The sequence below is a fragment of the Pecten maximus genome, chromosome 19 (genome assembly GCF_902652985.1).
Source record: "Pecten maximus chromosome 19, xPecMax1.1, whole genome shotgun sequence".
Taxonomy (NCBI): domain Eukaryota; kingdom Metazoa; phylum Mollusca; class Bivalvia; order Pectinida; family Pectinidae; genus Pecten; species Pecten maximus.
In genome coordinates, this window is record NC_047033.1 from 18,831,958 (window position 1) to 18,858,025 (window position 26,068).

Here is a 26,068-nt window from a genome sequence, read left to right on the forward strand (position 1 = left end):
ATGATCCGAAGGCGTGTTTTCGTTCTTAAGCCATCCTCAACTAGACGCTTGACTATGATCACTCCGAGTTGTTACCTAGCAAAACATTCTACGCCCTGTGGAAATTTCCAAGAAGACAGGAACTTTTTGTGTCAAAATTTGCCTTGTCGCAAATTCCCATAAAGTAGCATAGAACCCCGCAAAATGTGTAACGTTTTCAGTATATATGATATATCGTAGACTAATATTATTGATAATAGAAATTGTGTCATCCCAGCTGACGGTAAGTAAATATTTTTGACGTTTCTTTGTAAGTCGGTGCTCCGTACATCCGTCCTTCAGTACTCTGGTACATCTTGCTTACAGTACTCTCGTACATCTACTTAGATCTAATAATAGCCACTTTCTAAAGATCATGTTATGTGATTGGGTGCAAGGCCAAAAGAAACGATAGTAGCTGTATAGTATGGAATGTATGAAGTATAAAAGTTAGATTTTGTTGTTGTTGTTGAGTGACAAGTTGAAATGGTCAGAAAAGGTAAATAGAGGTTACATCTGGAGGCAGGCTATTCCAGTCTACTAAGGTATGAGAGGAAAAGGATTGTAGTCGTACTTGTGTTCTACACAAGAGTGTTTGACATGAGATGATCAGGTGTGATTGTCTTGGGTGGCGGGATAGATCGATCCTACTCCAACAAAGTTAGAGGATAACACGGCGAGAAACTTATGACAGGCGCTGTGTAACTTTCCAAGGTGGATTTACACTACACAGAATGTCAAATTTTCAAAGTTAGGATTTTGATCATGTCAAGCAGCTAAATTAATTTACATTTAAGTGTTTAACAGTGTCATGTTATTACTTCTTTTCATGAATCCATCATTAAATCCACAAAAATAGCACTCAAAGGCACACAATCACGATTATTTACATTTTCAGGCTTCATTCCGGTAACAACTCTGATTGAAAATGGCGGTCTGGTAAATACAAAAATGGAATATAAAGCAAAACCAAACGAAAAGCTATTTGCTTTGTACTTTATATTGGTTTCGCTTGATACACACATTTCATATTTTTTACTACCATTGCTGCCATGTTTGAAATAGGTTATGTGAAACAATGGAATGTTGTAGGAAAGTGTTTTTTGTCAAAGAATTATCACTTTTGTGTGAATTAGTGATTGGACTGTATAAATGGGATACATATATATATACATAATACCTAAACTGTAAGTCACACACTGTTGTCACCAGATTTAGTCTTATGAATACCGATTATATTGCCTCTTTCGTTCCACCCTGAAATCTGGAAAAATCAGGGCAGAATTTGCGCAGTGTCAAATAGGGTTCAGTTGCTAAAGGTCGGTTGGCGTCAGAACCAAAAAATAACCAGAGGTCTTTAGCTAGCTAAAGTAGGATTGATTCAAGGTATGAGCTCACAGGTCTTTTTTAATACATGTATTGACTTTTTCATGTATATAGTCTACTGTATTATGTAGTGTTGATATAGTCACATGACTCTCATTCTGTCTTCAAATTATTGTCAGTTAATTATAAGGCATTAAAGCTTGTCACCAATGCTGGAAGTGTTTCTAAATTTGTTTTGGTGAATAATCTGGCTGCTCTACGCTGCACCATGTTTGTTTTAGTGTAAGGATCCCGAACTGAGCAGGCATATTCTAGGGATGGTCTGACAAGTATATGCCCACTCCTTGACAGATGTACAACCCTAAGATGGGATTGGCTTTCCTGCAAATTTACCCATGAAACTCAGGGGACTATAGGTTTCCCCTCCATCTGTCTTGTATTGTGTGTAATGCCAAAGTTTGTCAGTGCTCTAGCAGATTATTCCTTTCAGACAAGTTTGAGTTTCAGGGTTTTTGGGTCAAGGTCAAGGTCGATTGTTACTAAATTTAGCATGGACCAGAATGGGACATGTATTGCTTTAGCAACACCCAGTTTTGTTTGTTTACAAGTACAAGTTCCATTCCTGAGTTGTGTATGGTGTTGATTTTTCCGAATGTAGTGAAAACAAATCCCAAAATGTTTAAATGTAGTGTTTTTATGTGATCCAGCAATCTATAAGCCCCATTTTCCTCCTAATTTTTTGCTGCATATTCATGATCAGTGACAATTAAATTCCAAAAGGCTTCATGATGAAACACACTGTTTCTTCTTCCCTCCTAGTGACTTTGAATTCTTTAGATCCAATCAGCTGAACATATGTACATTGTATTTCTTTTCTTTCAGTTAAGAGACATATTTAAAAGATGGCCAAGTTAAAAGTGAGGAACACTTCTAATAATTGAAGAAACAGCAAATCACTGTTGAAATGATCGACATGGAAACAGACTCGGTAGAAGACCAGCTAGGAGATATAAGACAGTTTTCTCAGCACAAACTCCTGCTGGAGGTGGACAGTGAGCTGGACTCAGGAGATATAGAGAACATGAAATTTTTGTGCCAGGATGTTATTCCTTTGAGTAAACTTCAGAAGATTGACCGAGGAATTGACTTATTTGTTCAACTTGAACATGCAAACAAGATTTCACCGAAAAAAGGAGACATGGAAATGCTTGTTGAGATTCTATTTAGAGTGCGAAGACTTGATTTGGTAAAAAAATTAGGACAAAATTCTAAGGAAGTAAGGAGAAAATATGGTGGTTCTGACCGTGCCGTCTCAACAAACCTATCGCCATTAAGGTAACAATAAGTTATTTTATATAGATTTCCCTTCCCCAGTGTATATGCAACGAATATCGATATGGTTACTGAAATTATTGAACACAAGTGTTTTGATCGGAATTCGTTGACCAGTACGTATACAGGCATGATTACGTTATTACAAGTAGGGGACCATGAAATACTGTGTTGATTCAGTATTTTTAGATTTATAGATCACCTTCCCATAGGGCAAGTGAGCTATGCCGTGGTGTGGCATTCTTTTGTCCGGCATCAACTTTTGCCTTTAAACAAATTCTTCTCAATAACCATGAGGCACAGAGACCTGGTATTTTATTCAAATCAATGATTTTGAATGACATTTAAGGTCACAGGGGTCAAATTAAATAGACTAAAATCTTTAAAGATCTTCTTCTCAATTACTAAGATGCCAAGGTAGTTGATATGGGGTCAGTGTAGCATGCTTGGTTAAAGGGCTACTAAGTTTGTTCAATGAATAACCTTGACCTACATTCATGGTCACAGGGGTTAAATAGGCCTGAATTTTTAAACGACTTCTTCTCAATAACCAAGAGTCCCCAGGACTTTATATTTGGTCTGTAGAATGTTTTGGTGAAGGGCTACTAAGTTTATTCAGATGAAAATGAATGACCTAGACCTTCATTCAAGGTAACAGGATTTAAATATTTAAACAATTATTTCTCGATAGCAAGACTCCTGAGACCTTATATTTGGTCAATAGTATGCTGGAATGAAGGACTAGAAAATGTATGCATAAACCTAGCCTACTCTAGATCTGATATTGGAATATAAAGTGGTAATCAGCATATATTTTTAGTATCTGAAGGTATATTCTAGATTAACTTCAAAGTTGCTGTAGAACAAGGTGAGCAATACAGGTCAATTTGGCCTCTTGGTGTTAATTTAGAATTTAAACGTTAAAATTGCTCCAGTAAAAGATAATACAGATACTATGGTGATACAAATTAGGTCATGAAAAATACTGGAAGCTGCGATCTTATAATGAACACTCGATTTCCCAATATATTTTATATTTTAGCCAAGAAAAAACAAGGAAAAATATGCAATTCACAGAAAATTCAAGGATATCTATCATTCAATCACAATTGTGTACACGTGCATGTTTGTACTTGTAATCGCCATCCTACTAGTCATTTTTGATTGGCTGATGACGTTGCGTAATAATTTATCACAGAAAAGAGTTCGCCAAAGAAAGTGAAATATATTGGTTTGTATAAGACGAAATTAAAGTACATGTATAAGAATTAACATTAATTATTTTTTCTGTTATACAGTCATAACATAAAAACTGGAGTGTACTCTCTTCATAAACCGCTTCGCGGTTTATTTAGAGTACTCTCCAGTTTTTCTGTTATGACTGTATAACAGAAAAAATAATTGATGTTAATCCTTAAATACACATCAGGTTACTAAACCTCTCTGTAAACCTGCTGAACCGCTGCATTCAATGACATATTTTTATTATATATGTATAATTCCTTTCAGAAATTTACTGTATGAACTGCTTGAGGAATTGACCCATGACGAATTTGTTACAACAAAATTTGTGTTACAAAGTGAATTTGGAAAAGGAACTATGTCAAAAATAAACTCAATGATGGCACTTTTTACCTTCCTCGAGCGAGAGCAGGAGCTCGAAATAGAAGATATTGATATTCTCTACAGAATAATGGACATCGTTAAAAGGACAGATTTGAAACAGAAAATTCAGGAATATGAAAGTAAGTTTGAAGGTCATTAGCTATATCCTATAAACAGTGATACCCTGAATGTCTAAACATCTGTTAAGACGTCATTGTCAATTAGGGGATGACTTTCATGACTGTAGTTCACATTACCTTTTTTTTTCAAGAAATTTAGAAATAAAACTTTTAGTGCTGTAAAATAATTAAAATACTAAATTGAAATTTTTAGATACATAGTTATACTATTAGACTCCATAGTAGGATATTAAGTAGAGAATGCATAAAAATTATGAAATTTGAAATATCTATTGATGTTAAGGGAAAACAACACTGAATAATTTATCAACATGTCAATACATTCAGTACTTTGATTCAAGAATTGAGATTTTTTGTTTTACAAATCGTACTGATGTTAAAAACCTAATTGAATTTGTACTTTTCTATTTATTTTTATACTGTACATGTTTAGCCATTAAATGAATATCCCTGTATATAAATAGGTAGAGATTGTTATACTGTTCAGCCATCTAATGATAATCATTATCCCTATAGAAATGCTGTAGGTAGAGATTGAATCTTTATATTTGTTAACAGAATATCCATATAAGAAGGGTCGACCAGGCCGACCTGTCCTGCCTGTCACTGGACTAGGACCTAAACCAACAAAGACACCTGTTAGACCCGTGCCTTCTAGTGGGGTCCAAGTGTCGGCAAGTGACGTTGAAATGATGGATACTACGAACGTACAGCCGCCCGCCCCAACAGGAACTGGTATGTAGACAAGTGGTTGTTCACAAGACCTCATAACGGCTGTTATATAACTATCCTGTTATCAGTGTCATAACACCCATCACATAACTACCCTGTTATCATTGTCATAACACATCACATAACTACCCTGTTATCAGTGTCATAACACCCATCACGTAACTACCCTGTTATCAGTGTCATAACACCCATCACATAAATACCCTGTTATCAGTGACATAACACCCATCACATAACTACCCTGTTATCAGTGTCATAACACCCATCACATAACTACCCTGTTATCAGTGTCATAACACATCACATAACTACCCTGTTATCAGTGTCATAACACGCACCACATTTGACTTTATGCAACAGAATGCAGGGCAAAAATAAATACTGCATTCAAAACCTGTCTATTTTTGGTAATGTCATGAAATAAATTAACAAGAAAGAAGTATGATTGAAAGAACTATATTTACATTTACACTGCAGCCCCATTATATAACTTTACCAAGCTTACTTGAAGCTTACGAGTCTATAACCTTTATGACGCCATTATTATTGTGATATCGTAATTGTCATGTAGGCGATAAGGAAAGATTGTTGTTAAAAAGTCTGTTCCATCGTTAACATTAATAATAAGTCCATTCATCGTAGGAGCAAATTTCACAATTTTGTGAATATATTTGGCCCATGAATTTAAAGAAAGAAAATTTTGAATTAGGGAAAATAAAACAAAAGCTAATGATATTGAAATTAAATTTAATAAGTTTATTTCTGCTCAGTGTAGTTCATATACTTTACTGAAGCAAGCACACAATCATCTGGACTCAAAGTGTGCATGGACAAAACCATCCAGATTTTTATTCCCCTACCGGTGAAACAAAGACTTTTAGTTTCCTCTCTATCCATCTTGGATGTACATACGTACCCGCCCCTGTATGTATGTACCAGGTATCGGCATGCATGTAAGGTAATGCCGAAGTTTGTCAGCATTATATCGGCGTATATATTATATTCCGTGAAAGATTTTTACCAAACTTCTCACAATGATAATAGACCATAATATCTGAGACAAGTTTGAGTTTCAGGGGTTTTGGGTTCAGGTCAAGGTCACTTGCTATTTTAGTGGGGCTGGTAGGGGGGTTTAATCCTGTTTCTCCCAAAACTGAAAATCCAGGTAATTTTTTTTGGGAGAATCAGGATTTGTTTACACAGGGGTCTAATTATTAAGTAAACACAGAAGGTCATTATCTCTCTCATTCATTTATTGCAAAATCCAGGTAAATACAGGTAGATAGGTGATAGAACTACAACAATGTCGATATGATCAACAGCGGCCACATAGCGACGTTGTCCGTAACGCGGGCGCACAGCAACGGGAGCCCTCGGTGGACATTAATTTTGGTACTCCAGCTATTGGTCGTCGCGAGGATCAAAAACGTAATCGCGTGCCGTGCAAAAAGCAGTTTGCAAAATTAGCAAACTGTATGAATCCGCATAGCGGATTCTTACAGAAGTTTGCAAACTTTGTTTCATACCCCGATGAAACTAAAAAAAAATTGACAACAACGCTTATAATTAATTTTTGAAAATGATTTTCTAATTTAAAACATGTTTTATGTACAATTTTACTGGTTTTAAATGGGATTCTATTTCTCAAATCAATACGCAACGTTAATTGTCGTATTGTGACGTCACATTTTTGAATTTTCTTGTGATAGATTGTTTTATATCAATCAATCAATCAATCAACATGTTAATACATTACATAATAAAATAAGTATTTGAGGCACAATATCTAAATATATGGATAAATCTATTATTTTTATTTATTTGTCAACTGATAAATTCAGTAATAGACACCTTAATTTACCTGTACAGGTAACCGGAACGTTGATTTACCCGTACAGGTAGCAGTTAACTTAAATGTTAAAACAACACTTCTCCTATATTGGTTACATAAATTTTTGGGAGAATCAGGATATATATTTTTCAGTTTTGGGAGAAACAGGATGACACCGGTAGGGGACATATATTGCTTTAATTAGCATTTCCCAGCATGCTTGTGTACCATAATTTCAGGAATGTTAAGGCTTGGATTTGGAAAAGTATAAAGGTTTTGCTTTTAGGAATGGAGTCCATAATTATCCTCTACACCTGCAGGAAAGCCTTGTGTACATAGAATCCCATATATACAGACAGGTATATGTCATATACAGATAGGTTTATATTGGTGTTGATAATTTCAGGACTCCTAGACAGCCACCTGTATAGCATCAGCGTAGAACTAGCCAAGGAAACAAGATGGAGGGCTTTGTGTGGTGAACTAAACATAAACATTGAAGACTTGGATGAACTGACAGCGACAGCAGATTCTCCGGCGGGGAAAGTTTACCTGATGTTAATGTACTGGAGAGAAAGTGTTGTAAATGACAGTCCTAACGCTGGCCGTATGCTGTATCTTGCTCTGTATCAATCAAATTTTCAAATTCTGGCATTGAATCTGGCACTGAAGAATTTATTCCCAGGAGTCGTTATGGAGCCCATTCCAAATAAACCTGAAGGTAAATTTGTCGAAAATCAATCACATTTACACCTTAGGTCACTGAATGTAAGGCTGAGTAAAATAGTATTCCTGTATAAAGTTTGGTCTTGGTTTTTGGTGTTATATAGCCAGCGAACCTTTGTTCCACTATCCGCATCTTAAGGCTTGTCCTCGTCTGTTTGGTTTTGTTGAGGGGGGGGGGGGTGTTAGTCCATCATATTCAAATTGCCCTGCGTTCGTGGGTCCGTCATCCTTCGTTATACATCTATCCGTAAACAATCCTTGTTATTGATAAGGAAGTATTTTAAATTTCAGATTTAGGTGTCCCTTGGTCCCTGGTTATTCCCATTCAATTTTAAGTCTGATTGGGAAAACAAAATGGCCAACTGGTGGCCATCTTGGATTTTGGCTGTTGAAGTTTGTTATCGCTATTTCTTGAGAAGTACTTGAAGGATATTTCTGAGATTTCACATGTAGGTTTCCCTTGGTCCCTTAAGTTGTGTCCATTCAACTTTTGATCTGATCAGGAAAACAAAGTGGCTGACAGGCAGCCATCTTGGATTTTGATGGTTAAAGTTTGTTATTTCTGTTTATTAGTAAGTTCTTCTTAGATTTCATTTAAATGATTTCCTTGTTATCCGATTATTAACAGGAAAAAGGGGAAGAAGGGCAATGTAGAGAACAGATCAGTCGCTCATAGACATATAAGGACCATTCAATGGTGGGCACCAAATCCCCTCTGTATAATCTCTTGTTTACTACAAAGAATACTTCTAATTCTGCTTTACTTAAATTGTGTTAAATGTTGCAGTTCAAAAACATCAGATGAGTCAATCAACTCCCAACTTTTCTTTTTTTTTTTTTTCATTTAGAAATCTTTTTATTTTCATTCCAAAAACATCAATACATATTTAAAACACAAGAATATATGAAGACAAAGAAGTATTGTTTACATGAAAATTGTAAGATAATGAAATGTTTAGCCTTCAAATGTTCTAAGTAATAAATTGCCTCATTGTTGTAATGGTGAACATCTCTACTCTGTAAGATATAATATTTGATATATAATTTCTAACAGAGATAATTTCTGTGAGATTGAATAAAGTTTATTGTTATCAAGAATTCACCTGTACATGTTAACATCATCCTTACAATTTTAATGTTTTGTATATTTATCAAGTATGGGCCTGTGATGAGGTCAAGATGGTAGACTCAAATATTGACTGAGGACGACAGGTCTACAGTCAATATTTTAGGTTCTACTTGGTCAGTATAACACCGTATTGACCGAATCAAAGGACCTTGATTTATATATTAGATATGAAACCTGTTTGCAAAAGGGTGGAATTGCATTTTACATGAATTTATCTTGATAACAGGAAATTAACACTGGGGTATTCATTGTGATGTCACAAGGATTATTACAACTTTAAACACAATATGGACTTGATGTTTCTGAAAATAGAAACATCAGGTTGACATCACAAAATATTGATCATTAACCTCCACTTGACTATGTTTTAGCCAATGAGAACTGAGGAAATTCAGACCATATTTGATAAATGTATCTATTATTGCAAGTAGTTTGAACAACTAGGTCCTAATCAAAGTACAGTGTTGTGTAGCATCTCTATGCTGTATTTTATAAAGACAACACACAGACCGGTACGACAGAACAGGTTAATCCTCCGACACAACCTGTACCTCCGCCAGCTCAGGGCAGTGATTCCAGCAATGAAGCGTCGCCCAACATCGCTCATGTAGCTCCTCTTCCCCAGACAGGCCCAAACCCAGACACACAAGAACAAGCAAATATTGCTATTCATTCAGGTAGGAGAAACTTTATATACATGTATATATATATATATATATATTAGTGTTCCAGTTTTTAAAATGTGAGCTAAAGCAATAATTCATTTTCTTTTTTATTTCATCATATTCAAATTCTTTTAATTATTTTGCTTCATGTACAACAAATATAATGTATGGGAGTTATCTCCCTTGTGTTCAAAAGTTTAAGTGAGTTTTAAAAATGAATAAATCCAAATGACTTATTGTTTTTCTTTATTTCATTGACAGAAATAATTCTATACTTGTGATATGAATTTTCAGAAGAAGCACAGATATCCATTATAAATCCAAACCCACCAACCACAAACCAGCAAGTTCAGCAGAGTGGTCAGACAGGTGAGTACAATCCTACTGGCTCTCCCTGCTGATGGCAGATTCTCTTAAAGTTATTTGGTAGGCTGTCTGCTAAGAAGAGGTCATTACTCTAGTTTGGGCCAAAGCACATCGTTTTAGTGATCAAACTAGAAGATACTGGTCAGCCTATAGACAATCAGTGGTTAAACACTTGAGTATTACCCATCTCTACACAAATTTCTCATTCTAAACTGTTTTCTAGTTTCACATATCAAATGGATTATGATAGAAGTGATGGAAAGTAACAATTTTTCAGTTGTTCAATTGATCATTTAGAGGTCTAAGGTTTTCTGTTTTCAATTCTTTGTCTCACTTTTTATATTTTGTCCTGCCAGCTACACAATACATGAGAGCGATAGAATGGCCATCTTGGGTTAATTTTCAGAACTAAAGCATATTATTACCATATCTTGAAGAGTACTGGAGGGATATTCCTCAAACTTCATGTATAGGTTCCCCTTGGCCCAATCGAATTTAGATTTTTTATCTGATAAACAAAATGACCAACAGGTGGTGAATTCTGGGAATTGAATTTTTGCTAATAAAAGTACTGGATGGATATTTCTCAAACTTCATGTGTAGGTTCCTCTTGTTTCCAAGTTGTGCTAATCAAATTTAGATTTTTGATCTGAAAAACAAAATGGCTGATAAGCGGCCATCTTTGGATTTGAGAATTGAAGCTATTCCTTGAAAAGTACTGGAGGGACATCAGATGTCAGATAATTAAGAGGAAAAGAAGAGAATAATAGAGAGAGTATCAGTCTAAAGATAGAACTAATAAAGATCATTCACTGGTGGGCACCAAGATCCCTCGAGAGCTCTGGTTAAAATATTTTAAAGCCTTATTGAAAAAAAAATCCAAATGTAGATTGTTGATCCTTTGATGAACTACAATATTACTGATTGAGACCTCTAGGATAATGTTTTACCTGTCCTGTCATGTTATTGAGACCAAACAAAATAAATGTGTTGGTTACCTGTTTTATATTGAAAATGTTTTGGTAAGTAGGCAGAAACAAAGTATGAATTAAAGCGTAAATTAAAGGTTAATAAGTATAAATTAAAGGTTAATAAGTGTAAATTAAAGGTTAATAAGTGTAAATTAAAGGTCAATAAGTGTAAATTAAAGGTCAATTAGTGTAAATTAAAGGTCAATAAGAGTAAATTAAAGATCAATAAGTGTAAATTAAAGGTCAATATAAACAATTTTTTGCAGGGTTTATAAAGGAGGTAGAAATTATTTTAAGACTGCTTCATTGAAAAAAGTAATAAAAAGTTAAGTGTGCTATGGGCAAAAGGACAAGAAGCAACATTTTTTTTGCCTTTGCCTAACTTCAAGCCTTTTTACATGAGATTTTTAAACAAATATTTTCTGATTTATCAAGTTGTGCCAGCTGACGGTAGAATGTCCGGAGCTGTTGAGTTACAAAGACAGGCAGTGAATGAGACAGAACAACAGAGACAGGACAATGATTTGGTACGACAGCTCCAGCGCACCCATGTCGACAACGAACTCGATCTGCCTAGTTACAAAATGGATGCCAAACCTAGAGGTACACATAATTTCTCTATTTTTTCAGGTCAAAATATTTTATACCCACAGCGACATTGTTTGGGCTTCTGTGATGGAGAAGCCCTAGGGTCAACGCCAACAGTAGTGTCCTCAAACATGTGTTTGTTTAGAATTATGGTTTAACTGTTAGAGCAAGCTGTCAAATATGATTCCTTGAAAACTAGAAATTGAAAGACATTTAAGGATGGCAGTGTTGTACAGACCTAGAAAGGGAAGATAAATCAGATGCTTAGATATATCAAACGTCATCATGTTGTCAATGATTATTTGACTTATAGGTGTTTGTGTGATCATCAACAATGAGGAGTTCTACAAGATCCCAAGAGACGATACTAGTAAGGAAATGCCTAACAGAACCGGGACACACAGAGACGCAGGTAAGGCAGGTTGTGAGACACAGGTGAGAGAGGTTGTGAGACACAGGTGAGAGAGGTTGTGAGACACAGGTGAGAGAGGTTGTGTAACACAGGTGAGAGGTTGTGGGACACAGGTGAGAGAGGTTGTGAGACACAGGTGAGAGAGGTTTTGTGACACAGGTGAGAGAGGTTGTGTGACACAGGTGAGAGAGGTTTTGAGACACAGGTGAGAGGTTGTGAGACACAGGTGAGAGAGGTTGTGTGACACAGGTGAGAGAGGTTTTGAGACACAGGTGAGAGAGGTTGTGTGACACAGGTGAGAGAGGTTTTGAGACACAGGTGAGAGAGGTTTTGAGACACAGGTGAGAGAGGTTGTGTGACACAGGTGAGAGAGGTTTTGAGACACAGGTGAGAGAGGTTTTGAGACACAGGTGAGAGAGGTTGTGTGACACAGGTGAGAGAGGTTTTGAGACACAGGTGAGAGAGGTTGTGTGACACAGGTGAGAGAGGTTTTGAGACACAGGTGAGAGGTTGTGTGACACAGGTGAGAGAGGTTTTGAGACACAGGTGAGAGAGGTTGTGAGACACAGGTGAGAGAGGTTTTGAGACACAGGTGAGAGGTTGTGTGACACAGGTGAGAGGTTGTGAGACACAGGTGAGAGCGGTTGTGAATTGCTGATCACTGAAAGTTGTGTGGGTTAAGAAAAAAAAATTCTGTTTATGAAATATTTATACTTAAACAATATATATTGTTACTGTTAGACACTATAGTGAGTGTGAGTGTTTGATTTAGAGTGAGATTTATGTATATTCTGATGTCAAAGATAGGTAAATAAAATCATGTGAACTTTGAAGATTTCATTTGAACTATCCTTGCAGTAGTCACATTACATCCTAGACTTAATACATAGACAGTGTATCGTTACCAAGAAATACTGCATATATATTCCAAATTTTGATCTTAAATGGTACAAAAATTTTGTTTTACAGAGAGATTGACGTATATATTCCAAAAGCTTGATTTCCTAGTGGAGATGCACAACAACCAAACCGATATCGAGATAGCCCAGCTACTGAGCGGAGTGGGTTACCGTGATCACAATAACTATGATTGCTTTGTCTGCTGTATTTTGACCCATGGAGCTTCTGGACACATATTTGGTAGTAATGGAAAGATGCTGAGAATTAACATACTGACAGGATTTTTCCGGTCGCAGGTATGTCCATCTCTGGCTGGGAAACCAAAACTTTTCTTCATCCAGGCCTGCCAGGGAAGGGATAAACAAGGAGGTGAGAAATTAACATATCTAAAAAGTAGCTTGATGGGGAATTTCTTCTGAAAAGTAAACTTTCAAGTTTCTAAGACTCTTAAAGAGCAGATATTCAAAATTACATGGTTTTTCATAAGTTTACGGGGGGATATTAAAGTTTTTCTTCCTGCAATTGGAATTATGACATGGCACATGGTTGCCCTTTTGAGATAATATTTTGCAATCACCTGTTTCTATAAGAGAATCATGTTTCTTTCGATCAGAGTTAGCGGACATTGGTGGAAACTATCCCTAGTTTGTATTTTAGGTTATGACATTGGTAAGGAACTATCCCTAGGTTGTATTTTAGGTTATGACATTGGCGGAAACTATCCCTAGGTTGTATTTTAGGTTATGACATTGGTAAGGAACTATCCCTAGGTTGTATTTTAGGTTATGACATTGGTAAGGAATTATCCCTAGGTTGTATTTTAGGTTATGACATTGGTAAGGAACTATCCCTAGGTTGTATTTTAGGTTATGACATTGGTAAGGAACTATCCCTAGGTTGTATTTTAGGTTATGACATTGGTAAGGAACTATTACTAGGTTGTATTTTAGGTTATGACATTGGTAAGGAACTATTACTAGGTTGTATTTTAGGTTATGACATTGATGGGAACTATCACTAGGTTGTATTTTAGGTTATGACATTGGTAAGGAATTATCCCTAGGTTGTATTTTAGGTTATGACATTGGTAAGGAACTATCCCTAGGTTGTATTTTAGGTTATGACATTGGTAAGGAACTATCCCTAGGTTGTATTTTAGGTTATGACATTGGTAAGGAACTATCCCTAGGTTGTATTTTAGGTTATGACATTGGTAAGGAACTATCCCTAGGTTGTATTTTAGGTTATGACATTGGTAAGGAATTATCCCTAGGTTGTTTAACCCTAATAATCTCTCTGTATTTTAGGTTATGACTTAGAACCAGATGCTGCAGTGGAAATCCATCACCCGCGTAAGCCAGACTTGGGGGTGGACATTAATGGGAGAGAGATGATTCCAGACGAGGCGGACTTCATTCTGGGGTATGCAACTGTTCCTGGCTATGTGTCCTACCGAAGTAGAAGCCAGGGAAGCTGGTTCATCAACAAGCTTGTTGACATGCTGGACAAATACGCATACAGGTAGGTGGATTCATGATTTAGATCTGGATAAATACACATACAGGTTGGTAGATTCATGATTTAGATCAGGATAAATACACATACAGGTAGGTAGATTCATGATTTAGATCTGGATAAATACACAAACAGGTAGGTGGATTCATGATTTAGATCAGGATAAATACGCATACAAGTTGGTAGATTCATGATTTAGATCAGGATAAATACACATACAGGTAGGAGGATTCATGATTTAGATCAGGATAAATACACAAACAGGTTGGTAGATTCATGATTTAGATCTGGACAAATACGCATACAGGTTGGTAGATTCATGATTTAGATCAGGATAAATACACAAACAGGTAGGTGGATTCATGATTTAGATCAGGATAAATACACAAACAGGTAGGTGGATTCATGATTTAGATCAGGATAAATACACATACAGGTAGGTGGATTCATGATTCAGATCAGGATAAATACACATACAGGTAGGTGGATTCATGATTTAGATCAGGATAAATACACAAACAGGTATGTGGATTCATGATTTAGATCAGGATAAATACACATACAGGTTGGTAGAATCATGATTTAGATCAGGATAAAAACCATCTCAAATCTAGGCCAGTAGTTTATTTGGATGAAATTCAATTTAATTTTTATAATGTAAAATGTTGCTTTCCAAAGGAATGACCTTGAGGCATTTTCAAGGTTGCGGAGAAAATTGTTGTATGTTCAGGTTTTAAACTTTTTCCTACAGAATCAAAAGAAGACAGAATTATCACCACCAGAAGCTTATGCTTGATAGATGTTATTTATAGAAAGAAACTTATTGTTTTGTTGTAGTTATTTATAGAAAGAAACTTATTGTTTTGTTGTTGTTATTTATAGAAAGAAACTTATTGTTTTGTTGTAGTTATTTATAGAAAAAAAACTTGTTTTGTTGTAGGTATGATCTGCTTAGTGTGCTGGTCAAGGTGAATGAGGAGGTGGGAAATGCCATAGCTAATGTCGACGGTGGCCGATACAAACAGATTCCAGCCCCTCTGGTTACGCTAAGGAAGAAGCTATACTTTCGCTAAACCTTTTATATTTCGCATCAAGACTGAAATTCGAAATATGTGAGATAATATTGTGATAATCAACAGAAAACGTATTGAATGTGTTTGATCATTCTTATATTTAACATGTAATCATGTTTGATAATACGCCAGGAGTGATGTAATCATGTTTGACAATACGTAATTGTACAATGTTTATTTGCTACAGCCAAAATTTTTCTTAAATCAATAATTATACCCCCCGCAACGAAGTTAGGGGGGGTATGCTAGAATCAGGTTGTCCGTCCGTCCGTCTGTAGACACAACAATGTACCGGCTACTCCTCCTAAACTACAGATCCGATTTCAACGAAACTTCATGACAATAATCCTTATACATAGTAGATGTGTGTAATCTATATCACGTCGTAATTTTTTGGTTACCATGGTAACCAGGACACAAAACTTAGTTTTTTCGGCGAGTTTGTAGATGCAACAATGTACCAGTACTCATCCTAAACTACTGCTTCGATTTCAAAAAACCTTAATGACAATTACCCTTATATATTCTTAGATGTGCAAAACCTATACCACATTAAAGTTTTGTAGTTACCATGGACGATTTCGAAAGACTTAAATGGTCATTATGATGCATTTGTTGTATATTTATTGTATGAATGAACACATCGTAACGATGGGGGTTACAGGAGCGGGGGGTATGAGTTGGCCCTCTGGACGACAATTCTAGTTTAAACCTGGTTTAGAAAAAAAGGTGGATACCCTATAGTGATTGTCTGTCTAAAACACTTATATGTCTGCTTCATATCATAATAAAGGATGAATCTTTGCATTATTCTTTTCTTTTTAAACGAACATTAATGTTCGGTTATTGTGATCAAGAACTGGACTGAGAAATATAACCATATATGGTAGCCACATTCACCAATACGCCATCTACTGTCTGTTTCAATGAAATATGGCTGCCCCCATTGCCTTACGCTTCAAATAATTTACTTGCAAAAACATCTTCGTTTTATATAGTAGTTTTACCGAAAAGGTTGAAATGTATTCAGTAGGTGTTTTCAAGATGCATACGATTTGAGAAATGCATAACGCTAGCGAAATGAGAAGACTAAATGAACCTGAACTTTGCGAATAACTCCGGTCCAGGTCAATATATTTATGTAAACAACTATTGCGCAGGCGCATTCGTCTCCGGATGTTTAGAAAGTTTTGCTCTTTTGTGTTCTTTCCAAAACGGCTGACATTATAGCATAGGTCTGCAAATTTGTCAGCGATTTACTTAAATGTGTAATATATATATTCTAGAATGTTACATCATTATCAACTAGGTGTGTATTTCTATAATTTAGAGAAAGAAATATATCAATGACGGCATACGAGACGATACATTGTATCATACTATACTGTAGGGACTTCAGTTATCGCTAGATGGCGTGAAAAGGGAGGTAACTGTAATGTCTAAATTCGCCATGACAGTTGGTCCGAGCACATGTTATTTGAAGTATATTTGAAATAAGCCTTGATGCTTAGTGTCACAGTAAGGAAGGATGTCACCAGTTATCTATGACTTATAAGGTATTTTCTCGTTTCTCAGGTTAAGTGAAATACTTGTTCTTTCATCCGTAAAACGTATTGATCGCCAATATCCCGTACCTGAGAGTGGTATGTTCGTTTGAATTTTTTGTTTTTTTGAACAAGAAAATATTTGTGGTCGATAAAAGTCTATATGCTAAATGAAAGCTCATATATCAAGGTATTTTAAGTGAATTTTTCAAGCTTCTAAATGGCAGCGGAGAAAGGCGATTAATATTTTAATAAAATCACACTAACTGTTACCTCCCTTCGTGGTATAGCCTTTTCCAGAAAAATGTATTTACATAAACATTTTTGTTGTAAATTGGCGTGAAGTATTTATAACAAACAACTCATGATATACGAACATAATTGATCATATTATGCTGCCTCATGTACTGTATTGACCTTACTTTTAACACTTAAGTAACGATAAAAAACAGTTTTGAATTTATTTGTTCAGCACCAGAGAAACAGACTATACTGTAGGAGTTATTTCCCTTCCGTTAGGAATACTCTATGAAAGCTTCTCGTTATATTTGAGTTACCCCCCTTGTTGATCGTGACCCAGTTAATAACACATTGATTAAATTGCAAATTGTAATTAATCTACAGTCAAACAATCCAAGAAAATATTTATTGTTGACTTTGGATGACTTTCTTTATCTATATAAGCAGTTTTCATAATTTTTTGTAATTTTTTAAATTTTTAACTGGAGTCCCTATATACTGTAGTTACTGTACGGGTTTGCGAGAAAGAACTGTACATATGTATAGGCTTACAATTAGGTGGCATTTGTGGTCAGGGTGACTGGTCATAGCGTTAAAATTGTCATCGATTTCCATATACATGTACCATTTTACTTTGACGAAAATGACCCAATAAATCAAATGCAAATGATAATATCTTGCTATGTGCACGGGATTGCTTGTTGTAGGCGATACTTGGAACGTATTTACTGTTGTAAGGGAGGTAACTGCAATATTTACGGAAATCAAAAATAAACCAATTTGATTGGTCGATTCTTCCTTCACTTTGGCATGGGGTTTACAATCGAAGTGACAGATAACTACGGCAATATTCAGATGATATCAACAATAACATTTTTGGATACGTGTGGTTGGCAGTTGTTGTCATGTTTAAAATGAACAATTATATAGCTTGTTTTTATTTCGTCAAAGACGAGAATATTTACTGAAACGGACCACACGTGAAGCAGACTTGGAAATACCGAAACGAAGAAAAATCGGGCTTAATTATAATATAAATTGGCATTATTTTCAGAGGATTGACCAAAATATATGTTCTGCAATGCCTGATTGTATCATATATAAAATATTAGAGGTTTATTTGACCGAATTTTAAATTAATTATTCATTTGCGAATCGCGGCCCGATTGTCGTTGGAGTTGAATTACCGAAATGGCCGATAGTCGACCCAAAATCGATATTTTTACGAGAATTTTAGTTTTCTTTTACCTGAAAGTATTTTGAAATAATTTGCAAAATACCGAATTCACGACAAAATTTTCGATTGCGACGAACTTCTGTGACGGTGTTAAGTTCATGTTAAGTTATATCTGATTAAAATCAGCTGTTACATGGCTACGTTTGCTATGCACTACGTCTACTAGGTATTTTTTTTTAAAGACGGAAATCCGGATTATCTAAAAACAAATGCAAAAATACTTGTGATATTCACTTAATTTGATATTCATTCGTTAATTGTTATCTGTAGTTTGATAACTTCTGATATATTGTGATTGATACTCTATATAATAATGCTGTGGAACTTGTGTTATTTTTCAAACAAATTCATTTTAATAATTTGTTAATTTAGAATTTTCATCAAGTCATAATCAAGACTTGAAATTCTCACTACACCATACTTCAAACACAGAGTAATCGATGAATTGATAAACTGAAAATTTAAGTCAAGCAAATGAGTTAATATTTACCTTAAATATTTTTTCAATATACAACAAATGTTCAGATGACTATTTGTGCCATGCTGTTACAAGATTTCAGTTACAATTCTAAAATTGAATTAGCATGTAAATATATGTTATCCTGTCAATATCCACAAAGCGAGTGTAGTCTACTGTACTCAAAGTCATGCCAGTAGATAGCGGTACATATACTTACTGCTTACATCTAGTGCTTACTTGTGTGAACTATTAATCAATAACAAAATGGTTCATATATTTCTATATATGACTTCACAAATTATGTGGTGTCTGAAGATCTGAATGAAGTGAATAAACGATGTATTAAATTATTTTTATGAAATATTCAAGTCACAGATCATTCTCTTTTTTAAAATATTGCTTTCAGGTCCATTTTGGTAATTCAAATATGACGGCAATCAGGCCTCGAATGGCGAATGATTACAAACATTTTAAATACGTCTCGGTCAAATAAACCCCTAATATTTTACATATGATTAATTTTGACATTGGAGAACATATAATTGTGTCCATTCTCTAATATAAGCACTGGTAGAAAGTACAGAATAGAGCTTGATAAATATATAATCAAAATTACTAATTACCCCGGTAAATATAACATTTTACGTAAACCTCCCATGACTGATGGTGAACTTAAACTTGCAAATCTCCTGTGTCATTCCAATTTTGATATGTGTAAATATATACACGAACGGTATATATATAGATATAGATATAGAATGATTCACAAATTTGCATACAGTTATGGAATCTTATAACACCCCGAAAACTGTTCTCTCCACATAAAGGATGTGATTTGTGCAATTACATTGCTGAACTGTGTGTGGTTCACTATGATTGGATGGTCAACAATGGAAAGGGACAATAAATAGGGAATGTGTCATCCCATCGAATGGACTGTAACCTTTATCAGTTTGAAGTTGAAAATGAAGCTTGAAGTTTTCTTTTCCTGTTTGCTGAATTATTTGATGAAGATAGTCTTTATATGGTTGTTATTCTTTATCACATTGTGTACAATGCTGTAATTATACCAGAAGTATATCTTCTCATATAAAGATTTATTAACATCAAATGATTCCTGAACAAAAGGAGTCAAGTTTTTTGTTTTGAAGTACCATACATGCTTGAGTACAGTTTCAATAGGATACATTCCTAATCCGGGCCTTGATTAGCAGCTCTGGTTTTGGTTTTCAGTAGTTCTTTATGTGTGTTTCATCATATTAAGTTGAAATATGCTAAACTAACGATGGAACTAGCCTAAATTTAGTGCATATTAGAAGTTGGCATCAATAAGGTCACAGAGTCCTGGCTGTATTATAACTGATGATGGCTTCCCGAAAGAAAGAAGACATATTTTATTTTCATCCATCCAAGATAGATCAATAAACTTCCAATTTCAATCAGGACCTTACAGAAATATGCATGTGTTCAATCATATCAGAACAGCTGCAAACATTTCAAATAATTTGCAATTAATTCCTAAACCAATATCAGTAAATTTATCGACTTTAAACACAGGGACACGTTACAATAGTAATGTATGTATAAAATATATGGGGGGGTCGATATAAACATAACACAAGGGACGAAGCTCCGATTCTGGAAATTCCAGGGCGCCAATTTCAAATATAAATTAACAACACTTACTTTCAGTCTTTTTTCATGGGAATTGCTGCTATCGTTTCGTTATAGTTTTTACACATATACTCCTTAATTGTCCATCTGTTCTCATACTCCCTATTTTAAAGCACTTTGTCGGAAGTTTTCAAAGTTCCCTCCAAAAAAGTGATGCTATGGACCGGAAGTTGCGCAACACCTTTCGGAAGGCGATGGACAATAGCAGCCAAAGGTAAGAAAACTCCCGAGGTAACCGGAAAGAGCCATATCCGCAGTGAATAATTTTGGCGGAATGTTTTAAACAAATTATGACCGATATCGTGTCTTGGTGAGTAATCGTTTATTAATCGATTTATGCGTGATCAGAAAATTATCAAACGTATTCCATAATTAGGAATATGACTGATATCGTGTCTTGGTCGAGGCATCCCGATGTTACTGATAATTCAGTGCGGACCTGCCAAGGTGTTGCGCAACTTCCGGTCCATAGCATCACTTTTTTGGAGGGAACTTTGAAAACTTCCGACAAAGTGCTTTAAAATGGGGAGTATGAGAACAGATGGACAATTAAGGATTATATGTGTGAAAACTAAAACTTATAACGAAACGATCGCAGCAATTCCCGTGTAAAAAGACTGAAAGTAAGTGTTGTTAATTTATATTTGAAATTGGCGCCCTGGGATTTCCAGAATCGGAGCTTCGTCCCTTGTGTTATGTTTATATCGACCCCCCCCCCCCCCCCCCCCCCCCATATATTTTATACATACATTACTATTGTAACGTGTCCCTGTGCTTTAAACTTAGAAGATAACTGATTTTGCATTAAACAATAATGTTCGTTTACAGTACTTCCAGTACTTTGATTTATATTGCTATTAGAAGGTGTCACATACCAAATTCTTGTTTGGCCTTCAAAGGTCAAGATTTTCAGATTTAGGGTTATTCATGGAACCTCTGTATTTGTCCGTGTGTGTGTCCTAAAACGATCTCTCTGTCCGTGTGTGTCCTATAATGATCTCTCTGTCCATGTGTGTCCTATAATGATCTCTCTGTCCGTGTGTGTCCTATTTTTCTTAGTGAACCAATAAATGAAATGTAAGTTATGTGACTAGACTTTGTCCTCACAGCCAGTATTAGAGAGTTCAGTTTCAGTGACTAGACTCTGTTGGTATGATATGATGGTGACAAAATGAAGTCATCACAACCAAAAACGTCCCAATACTGGTTACAATATACTGAAGTCTATTCATATTCATACTCCGATACCCTGAATATTATCATCATCGTGTGTATGAAGTGTTTCCCTACGAACTCCTACATATTCTTAACTAGTGTGGTGAATTTCATTTCTGTTTTGGAAATTTTATCTTCCTGGTCTGTGACAATGCATTTGAGGGTTTTTAGGTCACCTGAAGTCAAGTGACCTATTGTGGTCGCCTTTTGTCCGGCATCGTCAGGCATCCGGCATGCTTCCTAAACAGTTTACATTTTTGACTTTTTCTCATTAACCAAGACGCCCAGGGTCAATATCAATATAATAAACACCATTCAGTCATCTAGCAGTTTCATTCATTGAAGGATTTTGATAAAAATTTCACACACTTTTAAAGGACCATAATATCTTGAACCACTTCTAGTTCCAGAGTTGTAAGGTCAAGGTTATCATTACTATTTTTAGAAAATCCCATTGTCATTTTGTATTATTCCTCTCATAATACTAACATTACAAGCTAACTGTATACTTCCCATTTTTCCAAATTAACACTAAAAGGACATCATCTTTATAAATCATTACAGTGTAATAGCTGGTGGGGGTCGGTAGGGGGCATGTTCAATTTAAATGTATTTTTCTTTTAGTTTTGCATGATGAAGGAGCAGAAAGAAAAACAAAGAACTTTTTTTTAGCCGAGTTACAAAATATTGATTTGAATAATTTAATCCTATTTTTATGTTGAAAAAACGGGAACTATTATATACCAAGTACATGTATGCGATGAAGTATATATACAATTATAGTATGTATTTTAGCATTTTGTGCCTGAAACGTTGCTATGATCGAGGTACAGTTTAGTTTCAGTATAATAATTTCTGTGTATATAAGATGTGCCAGTTCATCCTAGCTCCAGCTCGTTAAAAGTCAACAGAGTATAAAATATTGAGTTTAAACACATTTATGAGGTTAGTAATATAATAATATTCATTTACTTATTATAATTATTATACTTCTAAGCAGTATTGTTTTTACGATAAATGTCTTTTTGTATTGTATGATAAAGTTTGTATGACGCTCTTCATACTGTATGATACAGATAGTATGATTGTATGATACACTTCTGTAAATATTTCATGCCTGCCAATCTTCCCTCTTAAGAAGCCTCATGCCTATTGAGAAGAAGTTGTTGAAAGATTTTAATACATTTTACCCCTGTAACCTTGAAAGTAGGACAAGGTCATTCATTTAAACAAACATTGTAACCCTTAATTTCAGCATGCTACTGGCCCAATATCATTTCACTGTGCCTCTTGGTTATTTAACAATAAATTGTTTGAAGTCAAAATTGTAAATTGTTTATGACACACAACACCAGATACATGGCAATGGTCGTAATAGGTCACTTGAGACTTCCCCAAAGGTGACCTGAAAAACAAAATCACTGACACGTGATTGCACTCGTGTCTATTAGGTCACCTTAGAAGAAGTGACCTGTTCTAATGACCCTTTGTTCACCTTCTTAATAACCAACAGGTCTAGGGTAACGATATTGGGCCAGTAACATACTCGGATGAATGGCTATAAAGTTTGTTAAAATGAAAAAAAACGTCATCGACTTTCAAGAGGGTGTGAGATATGTTAGATCTTAGTAGAAAAGCAATATCATGCATCTTTCATTACACTCCAAAACACAGATGACATTTAGGCCCCGGGTCCTCTTGTTTTACATACATGTACATTTTGTATATTATAACATGTAAAAGTTTTTGTTGTTATTGTTTTATATACGCCTGTTATTCTTCTGAAATTGACAACAACAAAAATAACCACACACCTAGTACAATGTAGTTGTTTCATTATATTGTGGCTTCTCGGAATTCACTTTCAGTTTATAAAAAAAGACTACCAATCATTGAATGAAAACTATTCCATGAGCACTTATGTCAGTCTGTGATAAACATTACAGCGAGGCTGTTAGATGCACAGTGGTTTAGTGGTAGGATGCAAGTCTATGTGACAGAGTTACTAGTTTGAGTCCCAACATGGCCACTGTGTTATATCAATGAACGGGATACTTTACTCTGTTGTGTTCAACATGGACACTGTGTTATATCCTTGAACGGGAAAGTTAACTGTGTTGTGTTCAACATGGACACTGTGTTATATCCTTGAACTGGAAAGTTAACTGTTGTGTTCAACATGGACATTGTGTTATATCCTTGAACAAAATACTTTACTGTGTTGTGTTCAACATGGACACTGTGTTGTATCCTTGAACAAAATACTTAACTGTGTTGTGTTCAACATGGACACTGTGTTGTATCCTTGAACTGGAAAGTTAACTGTTGTGTTCAACATGGACATTGTGTTATATCCTTGAACAAAATACTTTACTGTGTTGTGTTCAACATGGACACTGTGTTGTATCCTTGAACAAAATACTTAACTGTGTTGTGTTCAACATGGACACTGTGTTGTATCCTTGAACAAAATACTTTACTCTGTTGTGTTCAACATGGACACTGTGTTGTATCCTTGAACAAAATACTTAACTGTTGTGTTCAACATGGACACTGTGTTGTATCCTTGAACAAAATACTTTACTGTGTTGTGTTCAACATGGACACTGTGTTGTATCCTTGAACAAAATACTTTACTGTGTTGTGTTCAACATGAACACTGTGTTGTATCCTTGAACATGATACTTTACTCTGTTGTGTTTAACATGGACACTGTGTTGTATCAATGAACGGGATACTTTACTGTGTTGTGTTCAACATGAACACTGTGTTGTATCCTTGAACATGATACTTTACTCTGTTGTGTTCAACATGGACACTGTAATGTATCCTTGAACATGATACTTTACTGTGTTGTGTTCAACATGGACACTGTGTTGTATCCTTGAACAAAATACTTAACTGTGTTGTGTTCAACATGGACACTGTGTTGTATCCTTGAACAAAATACTTTACTCTGTTGTGTTCAACATGGACACTGTGTTGTACCTTGAACAAAATACTTAACTGTGTTGTGTTCAACATGGACACTGTGTTGTATCCTTGAACAAAATACTTTACTGTGTTGTGTTCAACATGGACACTGTGTTGTATCCTTGAACAAAATACTTTACTGTGTTGTGTTCAACATGAACACTGTGTTGTATCCTTGAACATGATACTTTACTCTGTTGTGTTTAACATGGACACTGTGTTGTATCAATGAACGGGATACTTTACTGTGTTGTGTTCAACATGAACACTGTGTTGTATCCTTGAACATGATACTTTACTCTGTTGTGTTCAACATGGACACTGTAATGTATCCTTGAACATGATACTTTACTGTGTTGTGTTCAACATGAACACTGTGTTATATCAATGAACGGGATACTTTACTCTGTTGTTCAACATGGACACTGTGCTGTATTCTTGAACAAAATACTTTACTGTGTTGTGTTCTAGTCGACTCAGCTGTAACAGACTAAGTGGTAGGGAAGTGTAAGAAATGATGTGTGTAAGCTGTTAGTGCCAAAATGGCAGCTCCGGCTGTATGCTACCCTGAGAGTCGAGAAAAACATTGGCTGGTTGCAGAAGTCCTAATAACCACTGATAATAATTTGTGAACCATTTTGAGACGGTAATGTTGTTGTAACATAGCGGTATTTAAAACTCCAAATTATTGATTATTGTCAATAAATATTGAAAATGTGAGAAATTGTCAGTTGTTATTTTTTAACATTAAGTATTTGTAGATTTGTCTGCAATGTACAAAGACGTATGACAGGTCATTTCAGGGGTCAAAACTAGTGGCTGGCCATCTGTTTTGATTAGAAAAACTGGTCTAAAACGGGTAAAACCAAACTGGATTAAACCCAACTGGCTTAGTTATAGATGGAATCAAGAACCCTATTTGGTTACTAACATTCCAAATAGTTACATTCAGTTTATAAGGATGCACTTGAATCCAGGAAGGGAAATAATAAACATTCTATAGGACCATGTTGCTCCCTTTTAACTCTGTTTCTGTGAATGATCCCCACAAGGAATGGTAGCTGGAAGGTTAAACAAACGCTAATGTCAATTCCTTCTCAACAGATAGGTTCAGAGCTAATTTCCTCCTCTGAGGAGTCTGATTCCGGTTCAGATTCCGTACTTCTTGTTGTAAGAAGGCGCTCTCCTAGACAGATGAGTAACCGAGAGCCCAAATGAGACCAACACGACTGTATCAATTGTCGAGCCAGGTACACTGGAATCGGAGAAAATTCAGTGTTTGAATCTGTGAATGACCCTGTAACCATCATATGATTGGGTTTAGGAAGTGGAGTTGGATCCCGTCTCTAGAGCAGAAAATATCTGACAGTGTTGTAAAGTATTATTTAAAATGATC

General features: G+C 35.4%; 1 protein-coding gene and 1 long non-coding RNA gene across 2 annotated transcripts; one reads left to right on the forward strand and one right to left on the reverse strand.

The window, feature by feature from the left end:
- Positions 1-100: 100 nt before the first annotated feature.
- On the forward strand, positions 101-16,136 carry LOC117317363. The gene is made up of 12 exons (XM_033872166.1): positions 101-262; positions 2,227-2,679; positions 4,186-4,421; positions 4,980-5,156; positions 7,391-7,705; positions 9,337-9,516; positions 9,799-9,873; positions 11,277-11,444; positions 11,743-11,841; positions 12,811-13,110; positions 14,049-14,262; positions 15,197-16,136. The coding sequence occupies exons 2-12, from the start codon at positions 2,309-2,311 to the stop codon at positions 15,327-15,329; spliced, it is 2,268 nt and encodes a 755-aa protein (XP_033728057.1). The 5' UTR covers positions 101-262; positions 2,227-2,308; the 3' UTR covers positions 15,330-16,136.
- A 5,193-nt stretch (positions 16,137-21,329) lies between these two features.
- Positions 21,330-25,399, reverse strand: LOC117317364. Its single transcript, XR_004530186.1, has 2 exons — positions 24,688-25,399; positions 21,330-24,003 (listed from the first exon to the last, which is right to left on the reverse strand). It is a non-coding gene; the product is annotated as an uncharacterized LOC117317364 (long non-coding RNA).
- Positions 25,400-26,068: the final 669 nt, after the last annotated feature.

What these genes read in the sequence shown, in the direction of transcription:
- LOC117317363 (XM_033872166.1), top strand. Translation starts at nt 2,309, where the DNA reads ATGATCGACATGGAAACAGACTCGGTAGAAGACCAGCTAGGAGATATA. An exon ending in GAAAATTCAGGAATATGAAA is followed by an intron (nt 4,422 to 4,979) that starts GTAAGTTTGAAG and finishes ATTTGTTAACAG; the next exon opens with AATATCCATATAAGAAGGGT. An exon ending in CGGGACACACAGAGACGCAG is followed by an intron (nt 11,842 to 12,810) that starts GTAAGGCAGGTT and finishes TTTGTTTTACAG; the next exon opens with AGAGATTGACGTATATATTC.